A 22,538-nucleotide genomic window follows, 5' to 3' on the forward strand; every position below is an offset into this window, starting at 1 on the left:
AAAAAAAATCCTTTCCTTCATCAGTAACTCGTATAATAAGTTAAAGATGGTTAAGTGATATAGAAAGGTAGAAACAGAGCATCCTAATGGGGAGGTGGCGTTTGCAGCTTTTAACAGGGTGGTAGGGGAGCCTTCATGAAGATGATCTTGGAGCAGACTTGATGCCGGTAAGGGAGTCCGCCCTGTGGATACTGGGAGGTAAAGAGTCTAGGCTGAAGGGATAGCTAGTGACGCAAAGGCCCTAAGACAGAGTGCCTCACGTGTTAAAGCAGCAGCGAGAAGGGCCAGGCTGGGTCAGGCAGAGAGAGCAGAGGAAATGATGGTAAAAGATACAGCCAGAGAAGTAACTGCAGTCAGATCACGTAGGTCTGATCTACCTGATCAGGCTTTACCTCACCACCACATCAACCAACCAAAATACACTAGATAAGCTTCAAGATCATTCTTTTAACCCATCAGAAAGTAGAGAACACAAAGAAAGCCAAATGAATTGCATTCCAGAAAGGAAGAATCCTCTTATAGGAGGTGAGACCCAGGTCTGTTCTTGTTCCTAACGGAGAGTTGAGAGGTGGAAGAGTAGTCATGGGAGTGAAAAGAAAGTAGGCTCACGCAGTCTTGAATCACAGAGTAGAACAGCAAAGAGCCCCAAACACACAGTCTACCCATCCTGATTCTATCCTCAAACATGTGAAACTGGTGGTGAACTCATAACACGAAACGATAATAAAGCCCCGTCCTGGTCAACTTCAAGTCAGTTTGATGCTATTCTACTTGCACCCTCCATATTTTTCTCTCTCTCCCCCTCTGTCTCTTTCTACCTCCCCCTCTCCCCCCCACTCTCTCTCTGCCTAACACAACCAGCAATGCTCTTTTTCCTGGAGGTAAATATTATTTGCTTCCATTTGATCCATTCCTTTATACAAAATGTCTGACACACAAAAAAAATAGTTTAAGGCACACGAAAAAGCAAGGAAACGTGGCCCATTGTAAAGAAACCAAACAGTCAACAGGAAGAGATGCAGGCATTCCCAGACACTGGAATTCCCAAATAGGGAACTGAAAGTATCTAAGACAAAAATACTAAAGGATCCAGTGAAAAGGGTGACAGTATGTGTGAAAGGATGGGGAAATCTGAGCAGAGAAAGAGAGAATGAACAAAATGTAGCAAAACAGAAATGCTGGATACAAAAAGTATGATATTAAACATAAAGAATTTTCCAGATAGGCTTAACAGCAGTCCAGATACAAAAGAGAAAAGAATTCGTGAATTTCAAGACAAGTCCATAGAGTGTGTCCAAAGAGAAACACCAAGAGAAAAAAAGAGTAGAAAAAACAAAGACAAATAAACAAATAAAAATGAACCCAAGATCTGTGGGATAATATCCAATTCTCTAACACACATTAGAACCAAAGAAGACATACAGACGACCAGTAAACAAATGAAAAGATGCTCAACATCACTAATCATCAGGGAAATATAAAATAAAACCACAATAAGATACCACCTCACTCCTGTCAGAATAGCTATCATCAATAAATCAAAAAACAAGTGTTCGCAAGGATGTAGACAAAAGGGACCCCTCGTGCACTGTTGGTGGTGGGATTGTTTTCCACTATGAAGCACAGTATGGAGGTTCCTCAAACAATTAAAAATAAAACTACTGCATGACCCAGCAATTCCACTTCTGAGTATTTATCTGAAGAAATCCAAAACACTAATTTGATAAGACATAAGCATCCCTATGTTCATTGCAGCAGTTTTTACAATACCAAGATATGGAAGCAATCTAAGTGCCCACTGACAGATGAATGGATAAAGAAGGTGTGGTACATACCTAAATGGAATATCACTCAGCCATGAAAAAGAATGAAATCTTTTTCATTCTACCATTTGCAACAACATGAGTGAACCTAGAGGGTATATGCTAAGTGAAATAAGTCTGACTGAGAAAGGCAAATACCATATGATTTCACTCATATGTAAACAAACAAACAAAACAGAAACAAACTCATAGAGAACATTTTGATGTTTGCAGATGGGAGGGGAGGGTTGGTGGAATGGTTGAAAAAGAGAAAGGGATTAAGATGTATAAATCACCAGTTTTAAAAATAGTGATGGGGATGTAAAGTACAGCATAGGGAATGTAGTCAATAATATTGAAATAACTGTATATGGTGTCAGATGGGTACCAGACTTATCGCTCGTATGTCAAATGTAATTGAAAAATATAAAAATTATTTTTAGAAAGACATCTTAAAGGGAGAGAAGAAAATAGAACAGAAAAAGAAAAGTTTAAAGAGACAATTATCAAGAACTTTCAAAAGTAATGAAAATATCAACTTGTATATCCAAGAATCTGAGCAGTCCTCAAGCAGGATAAAGACCATGATAAAACAATGCCTACGCACACTAGTCAAACTGCTAACATCAAAGAGAAAACCGTAAAAGCAGCAAGAGGAAAACAATATACTGTACAAGAGAACACTGATAAGGATGATGGCTGATTTCTCACCACGACAATGAAGGCAACAAGACAATGAAACAAAAATCTTTAAAGGAAAAAATTATCAATGCATAAGTCTGTAAGTCTACATTCAGTGAAAATATCCTTCAACAGCAAAGATACATTAAAGACATTTTCACCAAAGCTGGAAGAGTTTGTTTCCACCAACTGACCTATCAGCAAAGGGAAAGAAAGTTCTCCAAGCTGAGGAGAAATAACATTGGGTGGAATGCAAGATTTTTCCAGAAACAATGAAGAGAACCAGAAAGAGCTAATTTTAAAGAGAGAAAGAAATTATTTCATGGGGTTTACCTACATAAAATATAGCAGTTTTAAACATCTAGTACATCATTTCTTTATAATGAACATTTTTTTTCCTTTTTGCCCTAGGAAAATTTTCATGCTTGAGCCAAAAACTTAAATATAGCCCATGACCATTATTTTAAAATATTTCAGTTTCCCAAAGTCAACAAACTTAATATCTAAAATTAACATTAATTTTTATGACAGCGATTTTATTGAGTACCTAACAGGAACCAAGTATATATTTTTACAATTACCTTGAAAATGGTATTATAAAGCACTTTACAAATGAGGAAACAAATTAGAAAATTGGATTGAGAAGGTAAATTCTTCGCCAAAGTCACTTGGCTTTTAAGAAGCAGGGCTAAGATTCAAACCCAAACCTATCTGATTATAACAATCATGCCTTGCTTTTCAAGCACTAATTATTAGACCAATAATATTCTGAATGCATGATGAGTTAAGTGTCCAGGGCAGATGTGCATGTACTCACCCCATGTTCAATTTAGGGTCTATTATTCTACGCATTCTTGCTTTAGTCATGTAATAATGACACCTCCTGAGCCTGTTGTCATGTCTCTACAAATACGAAACGTATCTCACTTCTGTTCATGGTGCAAATGTTTCCAGCATTGGTATAAAGTTTACTTAATCCATTCCCTTTGAAATTTTTAACTGGTTCTAGTCATTCACTACCTTAAAGAATTCCACAATGAACATTTGTGAATACATATTTAAGACCTTGTATAATTATACGAGTATTCTTGAGATAACGTCTGAGAACGCTTGGATTAAATACCTGTCGTATTTTTACTTTTCATAGTGTGCCAGGTTATCCCAAACTCTTTCCAATACAAGCATTATCTCTTCTTGACTCTTTGCCAACTGAAGTATAAAATGATAGGCAACGTTTCTATTTAAATTCTCAGTTTGCTAGTCATATGTTTCAATATTTCCCTTTAGTGTTCCGGGCCATGGCATCATGCTAATAAAAATCTTCAATAAATCCAGTGTGTGGAAACATTTGCCCTCATTTTCCCCTACTACCTCATGGATTACATATCTTACGTTTAAATTTTAATTCATCTGCAGTTTTTATTTAGTATGGTTGTAAGGCATACATCTAACTCATCTTCCTTTATTTTTGCAACACAGTTGGCCAATTTTCCTGAAGGCATTTCCTGATGTCTCTTCTGTGATGATTTGAAACCAACTTAATCTTTGCATAAACCCCTCTAAGTCTATATATACTGAGCCCTACACTCTTTTTCCATTCCATTCACCTGTCTTAATTCATCGATTTCTATACTTTTCTATTTCTTTTCCTTTTTATCTAATTCCAAAAAAAAAAAAAATCTAAAAAAAACGTTAGCCTGCTCTCAGCTGAGGTTGGTAACATTAACCCACGGAACACTGGTAGAAATGAAAAGCAGTGTCCCAACTCCGGAATGAACTGCAAGCAGGTGTATTAAGAGAAAACACACAGCAGAATAGGGGAGGGGAGGGGCGCTGGAGGTAGCTTAGATGATTATCCTTTTCACCCCTGTGTATTCTCTTTCATAGATACATAACAGATGTTTATTAACTCCTTCATGACCAATTGCCTTCTTAAGACAATGCCACACAATTTTAAAGGCATAACGTAGAAATCCCCATACTTAAAGGGAAATTAGAACGCTGTTTGTGAATCAGTGCAGAATGAGATCTGAAAAGTTTTGATTCGCGTGATTTCATATTTTTAAATCCACAATCCGGAGGGCTGTTGTAGATACTAGAATGACGATTTTAGAGACTCCTTATAAATACACGTCTGCTACCACAATGCCTCTAGGTTTTATGCCCAATTGCAGGCACTGGGATAAACCTACGCTTGGAAGAAAATGCTCTAAAAATGAACTGACACGTGTTGGTTGACATGGATGGTCTAAGGTGTTTCTGTGCATATATTTAAAAATCAGCTTGACCAAATCAGATCATCCCATTAATATGTATGCATTCTATGTTTACATAATTATGTATTTATTATGTGCATATATGTATGCATACATTATGTGTTATGTGTGCATTACATGTGTATTTTGGATACATATGTGCATATACATTACATGGATACATACATTATACATACATTATATTACATTGTATGTTTACATAGTCCCATTAATATATATACGAGGTTCAGTGAAAAGCAATCATTTGCTCCAGGGATTAATTTCCTAGAGGAGGCAAAGGCAAGGCAAGCAGCAAAGGAAAATGTCACTGGCAACCTATGTTTCTAGAAAGTTATGCCAGTTAGAGATGAGAATCAAAAATAAAAAGTCTGTAGCAGCCAAGTCTCATGAGAAAAGGTGCAGCTTCCTGGGTGCAGAAACAGGGAAACAAGTTAACCCTAACCAGAGAAAGAAAGAAAAGGCATTTTGGTCTCCTGTAGGCCTTGGTTTGACATCGGTGCATCTGAGGCAGCGACTGGTCCAAAGCAGACAGCCGGCCTGGCACTGCATGAGAGCACCTTTAATTCGGCTCGCAGTAATCTCCTGCAGAATTAACTCTCCTGAATGAAACCATCTTGGATATGGACAAAAGTATGGAGGACAGTGACTTAATTTTTTGATTAAAAAAAAAAAAAGAGCAGGCGAGAGAAAGAAAATGATTTATAATAAGTCCATTGGAACATTCTGTACCAATCTCTTTTCTGATTAGAGAGGTGGCATGGAACCTGGCTCATTAGGCAGAAGTAATGAGCCAGTCTATATGCCATCTCTAATTAGAAAAAAGATACAGGAGGTACAACTGTACCTATAAATTGATAGAATCAAGATAAAAATTATTTCTAAATAGCCTTTTCTCCTGTAGCTTTCTGATGCCCAGAACCTAAAAAGAACATTGTACTAAAAATTAAGTAACATTTGAAATAAACCCTTTTCCATAAACCCTCTTCTAATCAGAAGTTACATTTATTTTTAGAGTTTAAAAATGAATATAGTTTTCAGTCCACACTGTCCTTTGAAGCATTGATTCAATAGTGTGTATATAGAAGGAGAATAGAAGCGAGTCATTTCAACCCCACAGTGCATCTTGGGCTAATTTATGGCACTCCTGAATACTATGAGCAATGTTTGGTGCAATAAAACATTTTTAGAAGTACTAATGGGGATTAAATATTGAAACAAGGCACACAAGATTTAAGGTATTATTGGGAAATTCTGCAAGCAGAGTACTTTATAAAATCCTTCAATATACTAATTACTCAAACCAAGTTTCTAAATATATAGGTTCCTTAAAATGACTCCTTCACATAAATTTAGCTTGATCTAAGAGCACATACAAATTAAAATAGAGAGTTGTTTATGGTCATTTTTTTCTTTCAATCTCTCAACAAATCTATGGAAAAGTATCATTATCCTGCTTCACAATAAGGAAACAGATGTTCATAGAGGTTAATAATAGCTGCCACTTACTGAAAACTTACTATATGTTGGGCAATATATTCTACACATACCCTATCTCATATAATTCTTCTATCCCTAGGAATTATTTATTAAAACATCATGTAATAGACTAGAAAGCTGAGATTTTTAAAAAAAACACTTTCTCCTCTTTTATTAAGAAATAATTGACATACATCACTGTACATGTTTAAGTCGTACCACCTGATAGTTTGATTTACATATATAATGAAATGATTACTACAACTGGTTCAGCTAACATCCATCTTCTCACACAGATTTAATAAAAAGAACGAAGGACACAAATTTCCCTTTGTGATGAGAACTTACAGGATTTACTATTTTAACTACTTCCCTTTATGTCATTCAGTGGTATTAGCTATTGTCACCATGCTGTACATCACATCCCTAGTACTTACTTATTTTATAAATGGAAGTTTGTACCTTTTGAACACCTGCCTCCAATTTCTCTTCAGAGGCAGAGTCTCTGGTAACCATAAGGCTGGTCTCTTTTTCTTTGAGTTCGGGTTTTTGTTTGTTTGTCAATTTTTTTTTCCTGTGCAGGAGTTTTTTGGTTTGATGGAGTCCCTCCTGTTTATTCTTTTTTTGCTGTTTGTGCTTTCAGTGTCATACCCTAAAAAAAAAATGATCACCAGGACCTATGTCAAGAAGTTTTATTCCTGTATTTTCTTCTAGGAGTTTCATGGTTTCAGGACTTACAAGTATGTCTTTAATCCATTTTGAGTTCTTTTTTGTGAATGGTATAAGATATGGGTCCAGTTTCGTTCTTTTACATGTGAATATCCAATTATCCAAACACCATTTATTGAAAAGACTGTCTTTTCTCCACTGAGTATTCTTGATTCCCTTGTTAAGTATCGGTTGACTCTGATGGTTGGGTTTATTTCTGGGCTTTCAGTTCTGTCCCATTGGTCTGTTTGTCTGTTTTTATGCCAGGACCATACTGTTTAATGACTGTAGCTTTATAATATATCTTGAAGTCTGGAAGTATGTCTCCCACTTTGTTCTTCTCAAGATTTCTTTGGCTATTTGTTGTTTCTGTTAATATTATAAATGGGATCAATTTATTTTTCAGAAAATCTGTTGGCAGTGTATAGAAATTCTACAGATTTTTTATGTCCATTTTGTATCCTGCTCCTTTACTAAATTCATTGACTAGCTCTAACAGTTTTCGGTTAAGTCTCTAGGATCTTCTATATATAAAATCAAGTCATCTGCAAAGAGAAACAAGCTTACTTCTTCCTTTTCAATTTGGATACCTAGAACTATGGCTGAATAAGGGTGGTGAGTGTGAGCACCCCTGTCTTGTTCCTGATCTTAGAGGAAAAGCTGGCAACTTTTCACTATTTAGCATGATGTTAGCTATGGGTTTGTCACATAAGGCATTTATTATAGTCATCAGGGATATTGGCCCGTAGTTTTATTTTCTAATAATGTCCTTTTCTGGTTTTGGTATTAGGGTAATGCTGCCTCATAAAACGACTGTGAGAGGATTCCAATCTCTTCAATTTTTTGAAAGAATGTGAGAAAGATTGGTGCTAATTCGTCTTTAAATGTTTGGCAAATTTCATCAGTGAAGTCATTTGGTCCCGAGCTTCTCTCCACTGGGAAATCTTTGATTCCTAATTCAGTCTCCTTACTAGTAATTGGTCTATTCAGATTTACTATTTCTTTCTGAATCAGTCTTGGTAGATTGTATGTTTCTAAGATTTTTTTTTTATTATTTCTTCTAGGGTGCCCAGTTTGTTGGCATACAGTTGTTTACAACCAGTAGATTCATATGGCCCTTTGAATTTCTCTTGTAATTCAGGTGTAATGTTTACTTTTTCATTTATAATTTTGTTGATTTGGGTTCTTTCTTTTTTCCTTGGTTAGTCTAGCTAAGGGTTTGTCAATTTTGTTTACCTTTTCAAAGAACCCAATTCTTGGTTTGATTAATCTTTTCTATTGTTTTTCTGTTATTTCATTTATTTCTGTGCTAATCTTTATCATTTACTTTTTCCTGCTAACTTTGGATGCAGTTTATTCTTCTTTTCCTAGTTCCTTAAGGTGTAGGTTTAGTTGTTCATTTCGGATCTTTCTTGCTTCTTCACGTAGGCATTCATTGATATGCATTTTTCCCTCTTAGAACCGGTTTTACTGCATTCCCTAAATTCTGGTGTATTGTATTTCCATTTTTGTTTGCCTCAAGAATCTTTTGTTATTTCCCCTTTAATTTCTTCTCTGACCACTGGTTGTTCAGGAGAGTGTTACTTACGTTCCATGTTGTGAATTCTCCAGTTTTCTTCCTTTCATCAATTTCTAGTTTCATGTCATTGTGGTCAGAGAAGATACCTGGTATGATTTCAAACTTCTTAAATTTGCAGGATGGGACCCCAGGTCTGTACAACTCATTGTTTGGGGACCTGAATCGGGCCAGAGCGTGCTCTGGATTCTCTGGCCAGATAAGATACCGGGTTTGCTCTGCAGACAGGCGAAGCCATGGACTGTCTTCTCGCTTCACGTGCCCCTGTAGGTAGGGATGCTGAATTCTATGCGGTTTCCCATGTCATCTGGGTAGGTTCCTTGGTTAGACAGGCTCAAGGCTACACTCAGCGATGAGGGGGCTACATATAAGATTCCCTCCCTGGGTGCAGTGGGAGAGGCAGCTCTGAAGGCAGTGAAACTCTGTGTCTGTTGTCTTAACTCAGCTGACCTGCCCCTGTCTTATCTCTCCTGCCTGTCAGCCTCTCAGCTGGAGTGTGGCTGGACCCCTCAGCTTCCAGGAGTTGTCAACAGTCCTTCTGGTCAGATGGTGCTGAAGACACTCTCCACAGAGGGTGACATGGTCTCTTAGCTCTCTTGCCTGGGTGGGAGAGAGAGAGGCAGCTTCAGGCTACTCTCAGTATCCCAAACAGGCTCTCTGCTTGGGAGGGACTGGGAGCTCCCCTCAGTCTTAACTATGAGTTAATCCCTGGCCTGTGGAGAGCTGGGAAGACTCCATGCCCAGTGCAGGCTTTGCTCTGGGGGCCATCAGCTCTTACTGCCTGCCTCTTGGCTCCAATGTCACTGGGCAGAATGCTTCCAGAAGCTGGTGCTAACCCTTCTAGTCAATGCGGGTCAGTACACATTACCCATAGAAGGTGGGGTTGCCTCGGTGTGGGCAAACCGGGCTCCAGGGCCAGCAGAACTCCTGGTCAGAGGATCTGAATCAGGCAGATGTGCACCCCACCGAGGTCCCAGGTCAGAGTGTGCACCGGATTTGGTTGTGCAGATGAGCAAAGCCACCGGCTGGGATTACCACTTGGGCACTGCAGGTATGAACTCTGCCTGCCAATATCTGTGTGCTGGCTGTTGCAATCTCCTCCCATCTTCTCCGTCACAGTCCGATTCCCCTACCTCATGCCAGGCCCAAGGATCAATTCCAGACAGAACACAGACCTGAATTTAGCGGTAAAATAATAACACTTCTAGAAAAAAAAGTATAAGAGAATACCTTCATGATATCAGGGTTTGCAAAGATATTCTTAACAGGACATAAAAAGTGCTATGTATAAAAGGAAAATTAGTAAGTTGGATTTCATTAAAAAAACAAAACAAAACAAAAGAAAAACCACTTCTGTTGATTAAATAATTCTATTAAGAGAAAGTGTAAGACATAGGTCAGAAGAGATATTAGCCACCCATGTATCTGTCAAAGAACTCACGTTCAAAATATCGAGGGGCTCCTTTAAATCAATAATAAAAAGATAAAATATCTAATTTTAAAATTCGCAAAAGAATCTTAAATAGGCACTTCACAAAAGAGCATATTCACATGACCAATAAACACACTCAAAGGTACGCAGTATCATCCATCATTAGGAAATGCACCACCACACCCACCAGAAAGGCAGACAGCAACATACGACAATACCAAGTGTCGGGAAGGAGGTAGAACAACTGAAATGCACATATACTGCTGGTCAGAACACCTAGTTTGGAATCTTAAACAAGTACTTTCTAAAGCTAAAGAAGCATTTCCTAAAGCTAAAGAAACAGCAGCACACAATGAGAAATCCCACAGGCACAGTGCGGAGCAGAAGTAATCAGATACAGAAGAGGACCTACTGCATGATTTAATTTGCATGCGAGTTCAAGGACAGGCAGCGCTAATCTATGGTGATAATCTATACTGACACTCTCCTGTGTCTACCTTTAGAGTTGGTATTCATGAGGAGTCTTTGAGATACAGGAATTGTTCTATATAGCTTTTCCTGGATGAGAATTACACAGGTATGTACATAGATTAAGAATTCATCACTCTACCCTTAATAGTTACGCATTAGGTTGTATGTGTTTTTTACCTTCCTTAAAAGTTTAAAATATTTTTAAATTCCTATAACGCAAAGTTACCAGGCAATTTAAAAACATGTGCAATATAATATTCCTAACATTAATGAGCTTTTACAAATCTATAAGGAATTCCAGAGTATAAATATGAACACACAATGAAATGCAAATGATCAATACATATGTGGAAAGCTACTCAAGCTCACTAATGAACAAATAATTCTGAGGCAGCATTCAACATTTTTCAATGTGAGAAATGAAAATGGTGAAAAAAATGAATAATGTGTAAGGTCAGTTAGTGTTTAAGGAAGTAAGTGCTTGTCTATTATTTTTAAATAAGCTTGTAAATTTTAAACCTTTCTGGATATGCATTAGGGTAATCTTTCTAATATGTATTAAAATATAAAATGACCATATACTTCAACTTTTTAAACTCTATGGACTTGTGTTAGAGAAATAATTATAATAATATTAATAATAGCATTATATATCAATATGGTTAAGTATATATAAGGCACAGTTATTCATTCAACAAATATTGAACAGCTACTATGTGCCAGATGCTGGAAACACAGTAATGTTTTTCATGACACAGTCTCATTTGATCCTCACAATGGAACTGTAATATCATCATCATCATCACCATCATCTTAAATTTATCTTATAGGGGTAACTATAGTTTAGAGACATTAAAAAGTTGTTGCAGGCCACGTGGATAGTAAGTGGGTAGGTGGGATGTGAAGTCAAGTAGACTGACATCAAAAGTATGAAGTCTTAAGGAACTGTACCATTAGAAATGGTTGAAATGTGCATGTATGTATGCATGTATGTATGTATGAATGTGTGTGTATGTGCATATTAGATCAACAGATATAGATGTACTTATGGATACAGAAATATAGTGTTTTCTATCAAATAACTGCTAATATTAAAAATAATCTCAATGCTCATTAATAGGACTTTGTTTAAAAAGTTTTTGGTATAGCTATACAATTGTGCACAATGCAGTCATTTTAAATTTGAAGGTAAAATAACATGAAATGTTGTCCATAATATCTGGAGGGGAAGTATTTATTTTTAGAGGGCTCTGAGAAAGCATTTGTATTATAATTTCATTTTGGGAAAATTATATTTATATCCACATTTCTAGCTAGATGTACTAAAATTTTGGAAGGGCATAAAAAGTTAACTCTATCTATGCAGGTAGAAAAATGAACTATTTCACAGAATTCTGTATTGTTTGGATTTTCTTATAATGAGCATTTATTTTTTAATAATATAATATTTTCATTTTAAAGTGTAGGCAAATTATAGACCATTGTGCTAGTTATTTCAAGATAATTCTAAATTCAACTTCTGTTCTTTTCAACATGTGATGTGTATCATCATCTTAAACTATATGGTCCATTCTTAGGGTGGGAAGATATGAAAACCATAAATCCAATGTATTACATGTTGAATTTTATTTCTCAGTTTCTATCTAATACTCTAAGTCCTACTTTAATAATAGCCCTACAGTAAAATCAAAACCAGGAAAAATAAAAAATATAGCTTATTAGACATTGTTGTTAATTTAAAAACTGATAATAGACACATTCCCATTTTAAAGTTTCCCTGGGATACTGGGTTGAATAGTGGTCTCCCAAAAAGTATGTCTACGTGGAACCTTGGACTGTGACCTTATTTGGGTAAATGGGTTTTTGCACATGTAATTAAAGATCTCAAGACGAAACCACACTGGATTAGGATGGACCATAAACCTAACCACAAGCATCTGTGTAAGTAAAGAGGGGAACAGCAGAAGGAGGTCATGTGACGATGGAGGCAAAGATTGGAGTTATCCAGCTCCAAGCCACAGAACGCTAAGGACTGCCAGAAGCCACTAGAAAAAGAGGTATGGAGCAGAGTCTCCCTCTGAGCCTCCAGAAGAAACCAACACTACAAATCCTCAGTTTCAGACTTCTAGCCTCCAACTGCAGAAGGATAGATTCTGTGGTATTCAGGGACCACCCAACTGGTGCTAATGTGTTACAGCAGCCGTAGGAAACACATACACCAAGGAATTTTTCAATACTATTTTTGACACAATGAGTTGCAAAATAATTGGATGAAATCACTAATTTCCTCAAGTCAGAATCTTACCGTTTAGACTCTGTCCTATCCGCACCGCACCAGAGGCAAAATCTGTAACTGAACCACGTAGAGTTCTTGAATCAAACGCTGTGTTATCCTCCTCCAGACCATTGATGAAGAAACTGATTTTTGTCTGATGCACCTATAAGAAATTATCACCATTATTATTCTAATTCCAATAACTTTAATTTCATAACTTCAACACCTTTAATTTTGTAACTTCATTTCAGCAGTCTTTCTCAAGTCAACTTCCTACTTTTTCCACTTTCTTCAGTTGGAAAGAAAATAATGTATTTTATTGGCTCAATGATGTATATGTGTATTTATATATCTAAATAGAAACTTATATATTGTAGTTCTGTGCTGTGAGGGTGTCTACCAGGGTATGCACAGGTATACGTAATTGTATGTCCCATATATTTGACAACTTACTGCCATGCTTTCATATGGGTTTTGAGGATATGTTGTTTCTTTTGATACTAGTTATATCTGGTATAGCCATATTTGGAACTAAACAGAAATGAGTACAAAAGGGAGAAATATTCAAAACCTGATATACCAAAAAAGAATATATGATATATAGCTATAATTCAATTTAAGTTCTAATACAAAATACTTCTGGAAACAGTTACATTCTTAGGTGTTATTAATTTCCAGCTATGATTCCCCAATATAGAACAACGTAAAAATGTGCCAATCATATTTTAAGGTGATTATTCAGGGAATCAAACAACTCTACACCAGAGGTTAGCAAACTATCCTGTAAACAGCCTGACAATATTTTATTATTATTATTATTATTATTATTATTATTATTATTATTATTATTATTACTATCATCATCATCGTCTGCAAGCAAATGTTCTGATTTTGCAGTCCAAAATCAGTTTTAAATCATGATGACCTGAACTCCCCGGTTGTAACAAGGAAGCAGCCACAGACAACACATAATCTATTGAGCATGGCTGCGTTCCAGTAAAACTTTTATAAAAACAGGTAACTGCCCAGATTTGCCCCATGAGTTGTAATCTGATCATCCCTAGATGACGCCATGAAAATTACAAAACTTTTGTCTCTGAAGTGATCCCGGAATTGCAATTCAAAGTTTCATGCAGACTTTTCATAGACAGCATCGCTACAAAATCTTCAATGGTTGTGTATGTTTCTAAATAAACTGATCAGCTGTTCTGACATCAGCTTTAGTCTCTACAAATAGTCCTGAGCCAGTGCTTTTAAGTGAAATGTAAATTAATCATTGGTACTCTAATTGTAAAGGGGGTGAAAGAGGAAACAAAAGCCTGGTGGGATGGATGGGATGCGGGAAAGAGAAATTTAAGGTTTTGCAGTTGAAATGTTAGATGCAAACATTTTAATAAGAATACATCAAATCATAGCAGTCAAAATGCTATTCTATTAAAGTAGCCTCATAATAACCGATGAAAATAAACAACCATTCTCAAACATCTTTAAATCATTATGTAAGTGATTGTCTTAAGAACCCCTTTTAATGTGCCGTCTTCTATAAAACACAACAGAACCACCTGGAAGTTAACATAATAATTATTGATAATATTAATTCTTCAAAAAGTTACTTAATATGGCGTTTCTCCATTCTATGCAACCTGCTTTCATTGAAACCCTGTTCTTTCTTAAATCCACTGACCCAGTGTTACATTTTTGCATTTGACTGAATTATAAAACCAAAGCTTTAACATAAAGACCTAACATCGCATGCCAACTCCTTGTGGGCCTGAATGTATGCATACCTCTTTGCTGGGTAGTAGGGCTGCATTTTTTTTGTGGTTTTTTTTGCATCCCATTTTTTACAGCCTGTTACTGTCATTTGGTGTTTGACTGTTATCATTATAAAAGATACAGGCTTTTCTACTTTGTTATTTGTAGCATTATCTCATGTTTTACAACATCTCTGCGCAACATGCAGGCACATGAAATATAACTCGTGAAAAGTTCTCGATGGTATTAATGCATAAAAAAGAATGTGGTCCCATCTCTACTGTCTTCACCCAGCCAAAAGCTGATGAACAGCCAATTTTCCTTTATCACATTAGCACAGCCATGAGGGAAACACATTTGTTCTAGTCAGCTCCACTAAAGATACTATTACCAATCTAACATATACATGTTTTATATCAGCAGTATTCTCAGAGCATGAGAGAGCCAACAATATATTAACACCTAGCATGACAGTTTATTTAAGAAAAGAAAATTGTCTCTGTAGAGGGACAGAAGTTAGAAATGAATGGCTAAAGCTCAGTGTCACTGGTCTAATAAAGGTAATAATTCTCCGGCTTTCTTTATAGCAGGTAGCACTCCGGTGACAGCTTTGTCATATCATTCAAATAAAAATGTTGTCTTTTATAAGTTTAAGTGCACCTTTATTTTGAGGCAGATAGAAAGCATGTTTTTGATTTTCTGTATTCACTGTATTATGTCTGTAGTCAAGAGTTCAGGACCTTCTTCTTATTTTTTTTGTTTGTTGGTTTTTTAATCAACTCATCACGTATTTACTTAGTGGAAGGATTCAGCGTCACTTGCAGTGCCAATTCCAGAAGGATATTTTCACTTTGCTGGCACTTAAAAAAATGATTAATGATGATCCCAAGCCATCTAGAATGTTGCCCCTCCCCCTACCAATCACCTTCCTATAAATAAGATTAAATCTTTTTTTTTTTTGATGTCCTGCACCATGTTTTATATTCCAAGATTCTCTGAACTACTTTGCAATTCTGGTCTGGGGCCCCATTACACGGAAACTGGGAAGAGGAAGGTGGCTTTTTGCAATAGCTCATTCTGATGGTCCCCTTGCTGGTTATTTAGGGGAATAGAAATATATACGACGGCATTTCTGATTTGTGAAAAGAAAGCCTTTTGCTAAAGTAAACTCCCCACCTACCTCATTCTCCAGCCCTACGGGACTACGGGAGTTCGTACATGTTTATTGGTGTGGTTTGAAGGAATGAATTGGCAAACTCAGCCGCAGCTGTAGAAAAGCGCTAAGTCTCTCAACAGAGATCCAAAAACACTTTGGAAAGAAGATACGGGGGAGCAGGTCATTCTCAAGCCTTCATTCTCTTGAGGTTTTGAATTTCATTTTAACCTTTTTTTTTTCCTTTCTTTTCTTTTCTTTTTTTTTTGTCAAATTTGTGTCCCTCTGATAGAATGCACTCATTCATTTGATCACAAGAATGCATTCATTTTTTTAGAAATTTGGATTCCTGACCATTCTCATGTAAGTATAATTCTAAAAGTCTGAAAGTCATACAACGGATACCTGAGAAGCTACCAAGGGAAAAAGTGCAATCAAACCCACCCAGACTACAGTAATTGTCCACAATCACGTGTACCATTGAAATGTCAGATCTCTGTTGCTATCGTCCTCCTGCTGACCACCAACAACCAAAAGGAATGGCTGGCTCTGAGCTAGTAAAAAAAATAGGTTGAGTACCTGAGCTAACTTAACTTGCTCACCTGAGAAAAAACTTTATAGTTTTCCTGTTTCCTCCAAATTTAAATTTAGTTCAATAACGCATTAACCCAGTACCCACAGTGGCCCTCTGAGTTACACCAAGAAAAAAAAAATACCATCCTTTCTCTCAAGGGGCTTGTATGTATGAAGCAACAGAATAATTTTAATATACTACATAGTGTTTGAATCACTATAAATGATAGTTGTTTTAAGTACCGGCGCTTAATGCATCAATGAAGTGTTGTCTTTTTCAAGGATTTGCTTTGAGAAGGTGCGCCTTACTCTGTTAATGAGTTGTGTATAACGTCTTTGGGGGCCTTCTCTGTGAGACCTGCCTTCCTAGAATCAACGTACAAGCCTCTCAAGAATACCAGTTAATTTGGTTAATTTGATGGGTCTCGTTTTAAAACAAAACCATTTTAAGCATTTTGAATAACATCTTTTTCATCGTTTAACACAAAGTGATTTGGCACCAGATCTTGAATTCATACTGACTCTTGAAAGATGATTTTGGGCAACGGACATTATTTTGAAGGCAGAGAAATTCAAACAAAAAAAAAATAAAAAAACACAGCGATGTGACTCCAAAGGGAAAACTTTATGGAGAAAAAATGTCTTGGACTTGCTGAGATAGAAATGGCCCTGAAATAGAACTTCTACGTCTAGGTTAAAGGAGGATTTGCATAAGAGATTCTACTATTCCGTATAATTTTTCAACGTAAGGAAGGCAAGTTATTCTGAAAACTCTATAAGGTTATTTTAAATTACCAGATGTATGTATGGTGTATTCCCCTACCTGAGAGCACAGGGGATGCTGAACCCAAGGTCTTCAGAGGTTTTCCCTACTCACCCTATGCGATTTGATTTCTAACCAGTCACTAACAGCCAACCTCCAGTATAATCGGTCAAGTCTAGTGACCCCATGATGCTTAATTCCATCTCCATGTTTTCTTCAAGCCATTTCCATTGGGGAACAATTTTCTTACTGCCTTCCATCTACCTAAATGCTCACTGGTTTTTCAAAACATACCTTTCAAGTCCTATGTCCTCCAATAATCGTCTGTCAACTACTTCAGCATCATAACAATGACTACATGTATTGAAAAATTAGGTCAGACACTGTTCTAACATTTTTTATGTATATTCATTCTTTCGTCCTTACAACAATCCAAGGCAGGTTTGTTATTTTTTTTTATAAAGAAGCCGAATAACAGAAAATTGCAAACAGAAAAGATTATATTATCCAAGGCAACACAGAAATTGACTGGTTCCAGAGCTTGTTTTAATCCGTTTTAATCAGTCAATACACCCTGGTAGAATTTAGAACTAGCGGCCACCTAGTGCATCAGACCCACCCATTGGATCTCCGCTATAACTCTGATGATTCAGGCTTCGTGTCAACAGCACCCTCAAAAAGAAGGGTAACAACGCCGACGAGCTACGACTATATAATCACTTGCCGTATGCCGGGCACTGTGCTGAATGCCTTCCTTCCATTACCTCGACTTCTCAGGTCGCCCCTCTGCAGTGTTATTATCCCCAAAATGAGGACACAGAGGTTTCACTGCTCCAGTATTCAGCTCCTGCAAACTTTGGGAACACTTTTATCCTGGACCAGCTTAGACTACTATAAATGATTGAACTGAAAGCTATCCCCTTATAACATCAATGCATAAAACCTGGCTCTAACTATTGAGAGCACACCCAACAATCCTTGTCCTTTTCAACGTGAGATCTTACACAGATGGAAAGAAAGGTGTCACTGTTCTCCTGTGTCCTTTTCCAGGAGAGACCGGTTTGGTTTCTGCCGTGTTCTACATATGACATAGTCTTGGGTCTCTCTCTTCTTAAAATGTGGCACCAGAAATAGTACCATCACAACATGCGGTCTCACTTACCAAATTAAAATAGGATTATCACCTTAATACAATCCAAAACTGCGCGCTCAATTTTTGGGCAATGACGTCATGCAGCTAAAACTAATAAGCTGAGCTGACTACTCACTAAAATGCTGTCTTCCCCGCCCCCCCCCTTACATCATGGTTACGGCACATCCACCCTATCCTGTACATTCGCAGTTGAGTTTTGTGGGCCCACAGACAGGAATCTATGTTTATCCACGTTGCATTTCATCTTGTTCGATTCGGCCCATTGCTCCAGGCTGTCAAAATCTTTTTGAACGCTATGTCTGTCACCCAGTGTATTTACCATCCTCCAAGATGTGTGTTATTTGCAAATTTGATGAGCGTGCCCTGCGTGCAGGACAAATGAGCAATAAATACTAACTGACTGATCGACTAATTGATACTCCAAAAATAAAACGGCCAACACAACCCGCACTATGTCACAACGCGAAGCAGTGAAAAGGCACCATTTTTAAGAGACAAAGTGCGGCGTGCAGGAATCCTTCCCCTTCGCTGTGACCTTGGTTCCTAGCATCAGTTTTCATATAATTATTTCATTATAAGTAAACACTCTAGCCTGCTCAATATTCTCTATTAAGCTATATTCATACAAACAATATTAAAAAAAAAACAAACGAGTCCAGGTGATTATTCGGGGAAGGCTGCTTGGGCACAGAAATGACTCACATGGTTGCTCGCAAATATTTGGAATGGGCGTGTGTTCCCATTACTAGTTTGCATCACTGAGTAACTGCTTCTTCTCCTTCTCTTTGACTGCGGGAAAGATGCTGTAAGGAAATAACTTCCTACACAGATACGGTCCTCAAAGAAGGCTCTTGTTGGTTTTCATTTCTATTTTTCATTTCCCATGAGCCCACACATTTTATTTCTCCCCTCATGCCTCTCCCCAGCCACTCATTTCCCTCCCCTCCCCCCACCCCAACTCTTTCCTTTTTTCCTGAGTAACAGAGACAAGCCAGGCCCTTGAATCAGTCTGCGCCAGAGCATATTCTACTTTCACAGTATTTATGATGCTCTGGCTGGGCTAGTCTCCTCTGGTATCTGTGAAAGCTCTCCATCTAATGCAACGTCCTACAAACAAGCCTCCAATTTAATCAATCTCTAAAATTGTAACATAGGAATGTAAGTAGGTTTCTTGTTGCTGTCTTGACTGGGTATGACTCTCCCAGGGCCACTTCTTCCCAAACGTAAAGTATTCTCTTCTCTCTGCTTCAGAAAGAGCTATTAATTTACACACATATATGATGGGACATCCGCCAAGGGTCTAATTTATCGTTGCTATCCTGGGTAATAGGGAGACACCCAACCCATGTTCCATAAATACTGCATATCCAGGGGCCCTACTTTCAAAAACACATTCATAATTCACTCACCATCTCCCCGGCTACAAGCCTGGCCCAAGCCCCCACCACCTGCCCCCTAGATGCTTGCAATGGTCTCCTAAGTGACCTCCTGGTACGGCTGGTGATCCCCTTCCGTGTATCATCAAGACAGCAGCCCAAGGATGCTTGCTGGAACAAAATCAGATCATGTCACTCCTTTGCAAACAGACCTCCAATGAGTTCTTACACTGAGTAAAAAAAGTTCTCCAAAGGCCCACTCAATCTGTCTCCTTGTTACTTCCGGCGTATTTGCCATTCACGTGACCCCATGCTCTCTGTTCTAGCTGCACTGCCCTCCACAAGCATTCCAGGCACTGATTTTCCTCAAAGTCTTTGCATTTTCCAACCCCAAGCCTTGTCATTATTTCTACAGACTCTTTCTGGCTTCATCCAGCACCTCCTCAAATGACGACACTTCCTCAAATGTCAATGTATCAAAAACCTCTCCTAGCTACCGTATCTAAAACTGTAGCCCCCAAACCCTGCTAAGCCCTTTTCTTATACAAGTCTTCTCTTCATCCACACCTAAAATATTGCCTATTTGATTTCTTTTTCTTTTTTATTGTTAGTCTCCTTTCCCTGCCTAGGACATAAACTCCACAGAAAGAGGTTTTTCTTTATTTTATTCTGCTGTTTTGTTCACAGCTGTCCCCTCCTTCCCCAGAAGAGTAATTGCAGCAACTGTTAGGAACTCACTGAGTCTTCAATGAATGAATGAAGCTTCGTCCAAACTATTGTAATATGTGAAGGACTACTAGGCATCAGCTAAGTATGGAAGTGCTAGGAGATAGGGAATAACCAAGTTGTAGGAAAAAAACACAAGAAATAAAAAAATGGGAAGATGCTTCAATGTTACTCCAGGCCTTCTTTTATGCTGAGCAGTCCCCACTCTGTTAACGTTTCTTCCTTTGAATGTATTGAGTTGAAAATCCCCTTTCTGACTTTTTTCCAAATCTTTTTGTGTTTTTTTAATCTCTTTAAATTATAGTGATAAAGCTGCATTAACACTATGTGAAATTATGCCTGAGGAAGGAGATAATAAAACTGGTAGGCTGTTTTTTTTGTTTTTTTTTCCCTACTTTCAGAGAGGGAGCCAAAGCCCTGCCAACAGATGTGAACTCAGTCCTGACCCAAAGTCAGAAGATCATCAATCAAGCCCTCAGCATGTAGATGGATATATAGGAAATCATTCTGTGTATGGCCCAAAAACAACTCCATGCCAGCGCTCAATTGATATCTTAGAAATCCTAAGCAGTGAATTGCAAATTGAAATGGACTCCTGCCATGTAAACGAAACAGGTAAAATGCCCATTTACACTATGCATGAGTTACTCCTACTAAAATCGTCAACCAGGGTGGAATACTCCATTAAAAAATAATGCAATTTATTTATTACTTTCACATTCTTAAAAGACATACATGGTTCTCCATAAGTATCTATCTCCCAGCTATTCTGTGTCCCCTTAGGGCTTTGTATTTTTTTTTCAGCTTTAATAGTACTGAGCAAAATTTATTTAAAATATAGCCCATAAACTAATGAAGAAGAGTCATTTTAGGCCAAAGTGAAAAATTCAATCTCTTTAACCTCCTTCAGAGAACTGTATGAAATCTGATGGGAACTGCTTTACCTTTAAAACCTTCTAGAATTGAGAATAAGGTCTTCTCAATGACCTTTGTTTAAAGGTGGTTCTCTCTGCCTAAAGCTGGCGAGGTAGTAATTTTGTGAGCATTTTTTTTCCTCAATCAGTAATGGAGAAGCATAAACATTTTATTTGGTTTAGACAAAAGAAAAGGAAAGAAAGAGAGAGAGAGAGAGAGAGAGAGAGAGAGAGAGAGAAGCAAATAGGCATTCTTTTAAGTTAAGGATTATATTGGTTCCAAAAGCCTAAATACCTAAAAAGTAGTTATGGGTCAAAAGCAGAACATTCAACAGTTTCCTTTCCTTTATCCCCTTCACAACAACATAAGAAAATAAATAAATAAATAAATAATGAGATCATGTCATCCATTTGGGCAAAACAAATGAATGTTTCTTTATTATCTGAAGATTGATAATACTAGCAGTTGGATTGCCAGATTCAAGTGTGCTCTTGAAAATAATATTCATTTCATATCCTTATAATTCATATTTATTCAGTTCAATTCTTACATACTTCTCCCCAACTCATTTTCCCCCAGGTAAGAAGTGGTTGTCAAAACAAACAAACAAACAAAATCTCTAAATTTGGTGGTGTATTTGAATAGTTCATCTCTTTCTGGAAAGCCTGAATTAGCCTTCTCCAAAGGTTGACAGGCCTCAAAAGTGTGAGGTCCAGGATAAAAATATTGGATGGGAGAAACATTTGCATGTTGATTTTACTTACTAAAAAGAAAAATAATGAATTTATGACTACTTATACCATCTCTTTAGAAAGAGCAAATCAAGAATGAAGGTGAATATTAAAGGGCGAACCAATTAAAAGAGTGAGAGTTACTAGGGTTATAATATCTAATATTAAAAACCAGGATAATATCCAGTGTCTCTCACATAATGCTTCACTGTTCCCGGTATTGTACTGGAGCTCTGTGTCTCCTAATATTTGTAACAATGGATATGTATGAATTAACATAACTTCTCAGCGGGGTAAGTATTGGGTTGTCGGAAAAGTCATGTTGTATTTTTTTCTCTGTTTTTCGTTGCAAAAATGTGTCATGACTTTTCCGACAACCCAATATAAGTAGGTAGTAGTGTTCATCTATAATTGGGGGCAACAGTAGGTCTAATGGGAATGCTGGACCCCTCATGTCTTGGCCCGAGGACTTCCTTTATCCCAGTTGCCTTAGCATACCTTCTTACGGCCTAGAGCCCACAATCCTGAGCTCCCAACTGGGGTCGTGTCTCCACTGCCTAATGTCTCATGATGGGAAGAATATGAGAAGCTCGCCCACGTGCTGTTTGCCAAGCCCTGTCCTTGGGAGTCACACCCACACGTCCTTCTGTCCAAAGAGTCTGTCGTCTCTGTGCTTACAGCACCCATGCCTCAGTG

At 37.5% G+C, this 22,538-nt stretch overlaps 1 protein-coding gene across 1 annotated transcript in view; it reads right to left on the bottom strand.

Moving 5' to 3' along the window:
• USH2A (usherin) overlaps positions 1–22,538 on the bottom strand; it is a 465,799-nt gene that overhangs the window by 409,389 nt on the left and 33,872 nt on the right. The window contains exon 2 of the mRNA XM_019631633.1: positions 12,728–12,860. Coding sequence (XP_019487178.1) covers positions 12,728–12,860 — 133 coding nt within the window. The remainder of the gene's footprint in view (positions 1–12,727; positions 12,861–22,538) is intronic.

Source organism: Hipposideros armiger, unplaced genomic scaffold (assembly GCF_001890085.2).
Source record: "Hipposideros armiger isolate ML-2016 unplaced genomic scaffold, ASM189008v1 scaffold_1023, whole genome shotgun sequence".
In the NCBI taxonomy this organism is placed as follows: Eukaryota; Metazoa; Chordata; class Mammalia; order Chiroptera; family Hipposideridae; genus Hipposideros; species Hipposideros armiger.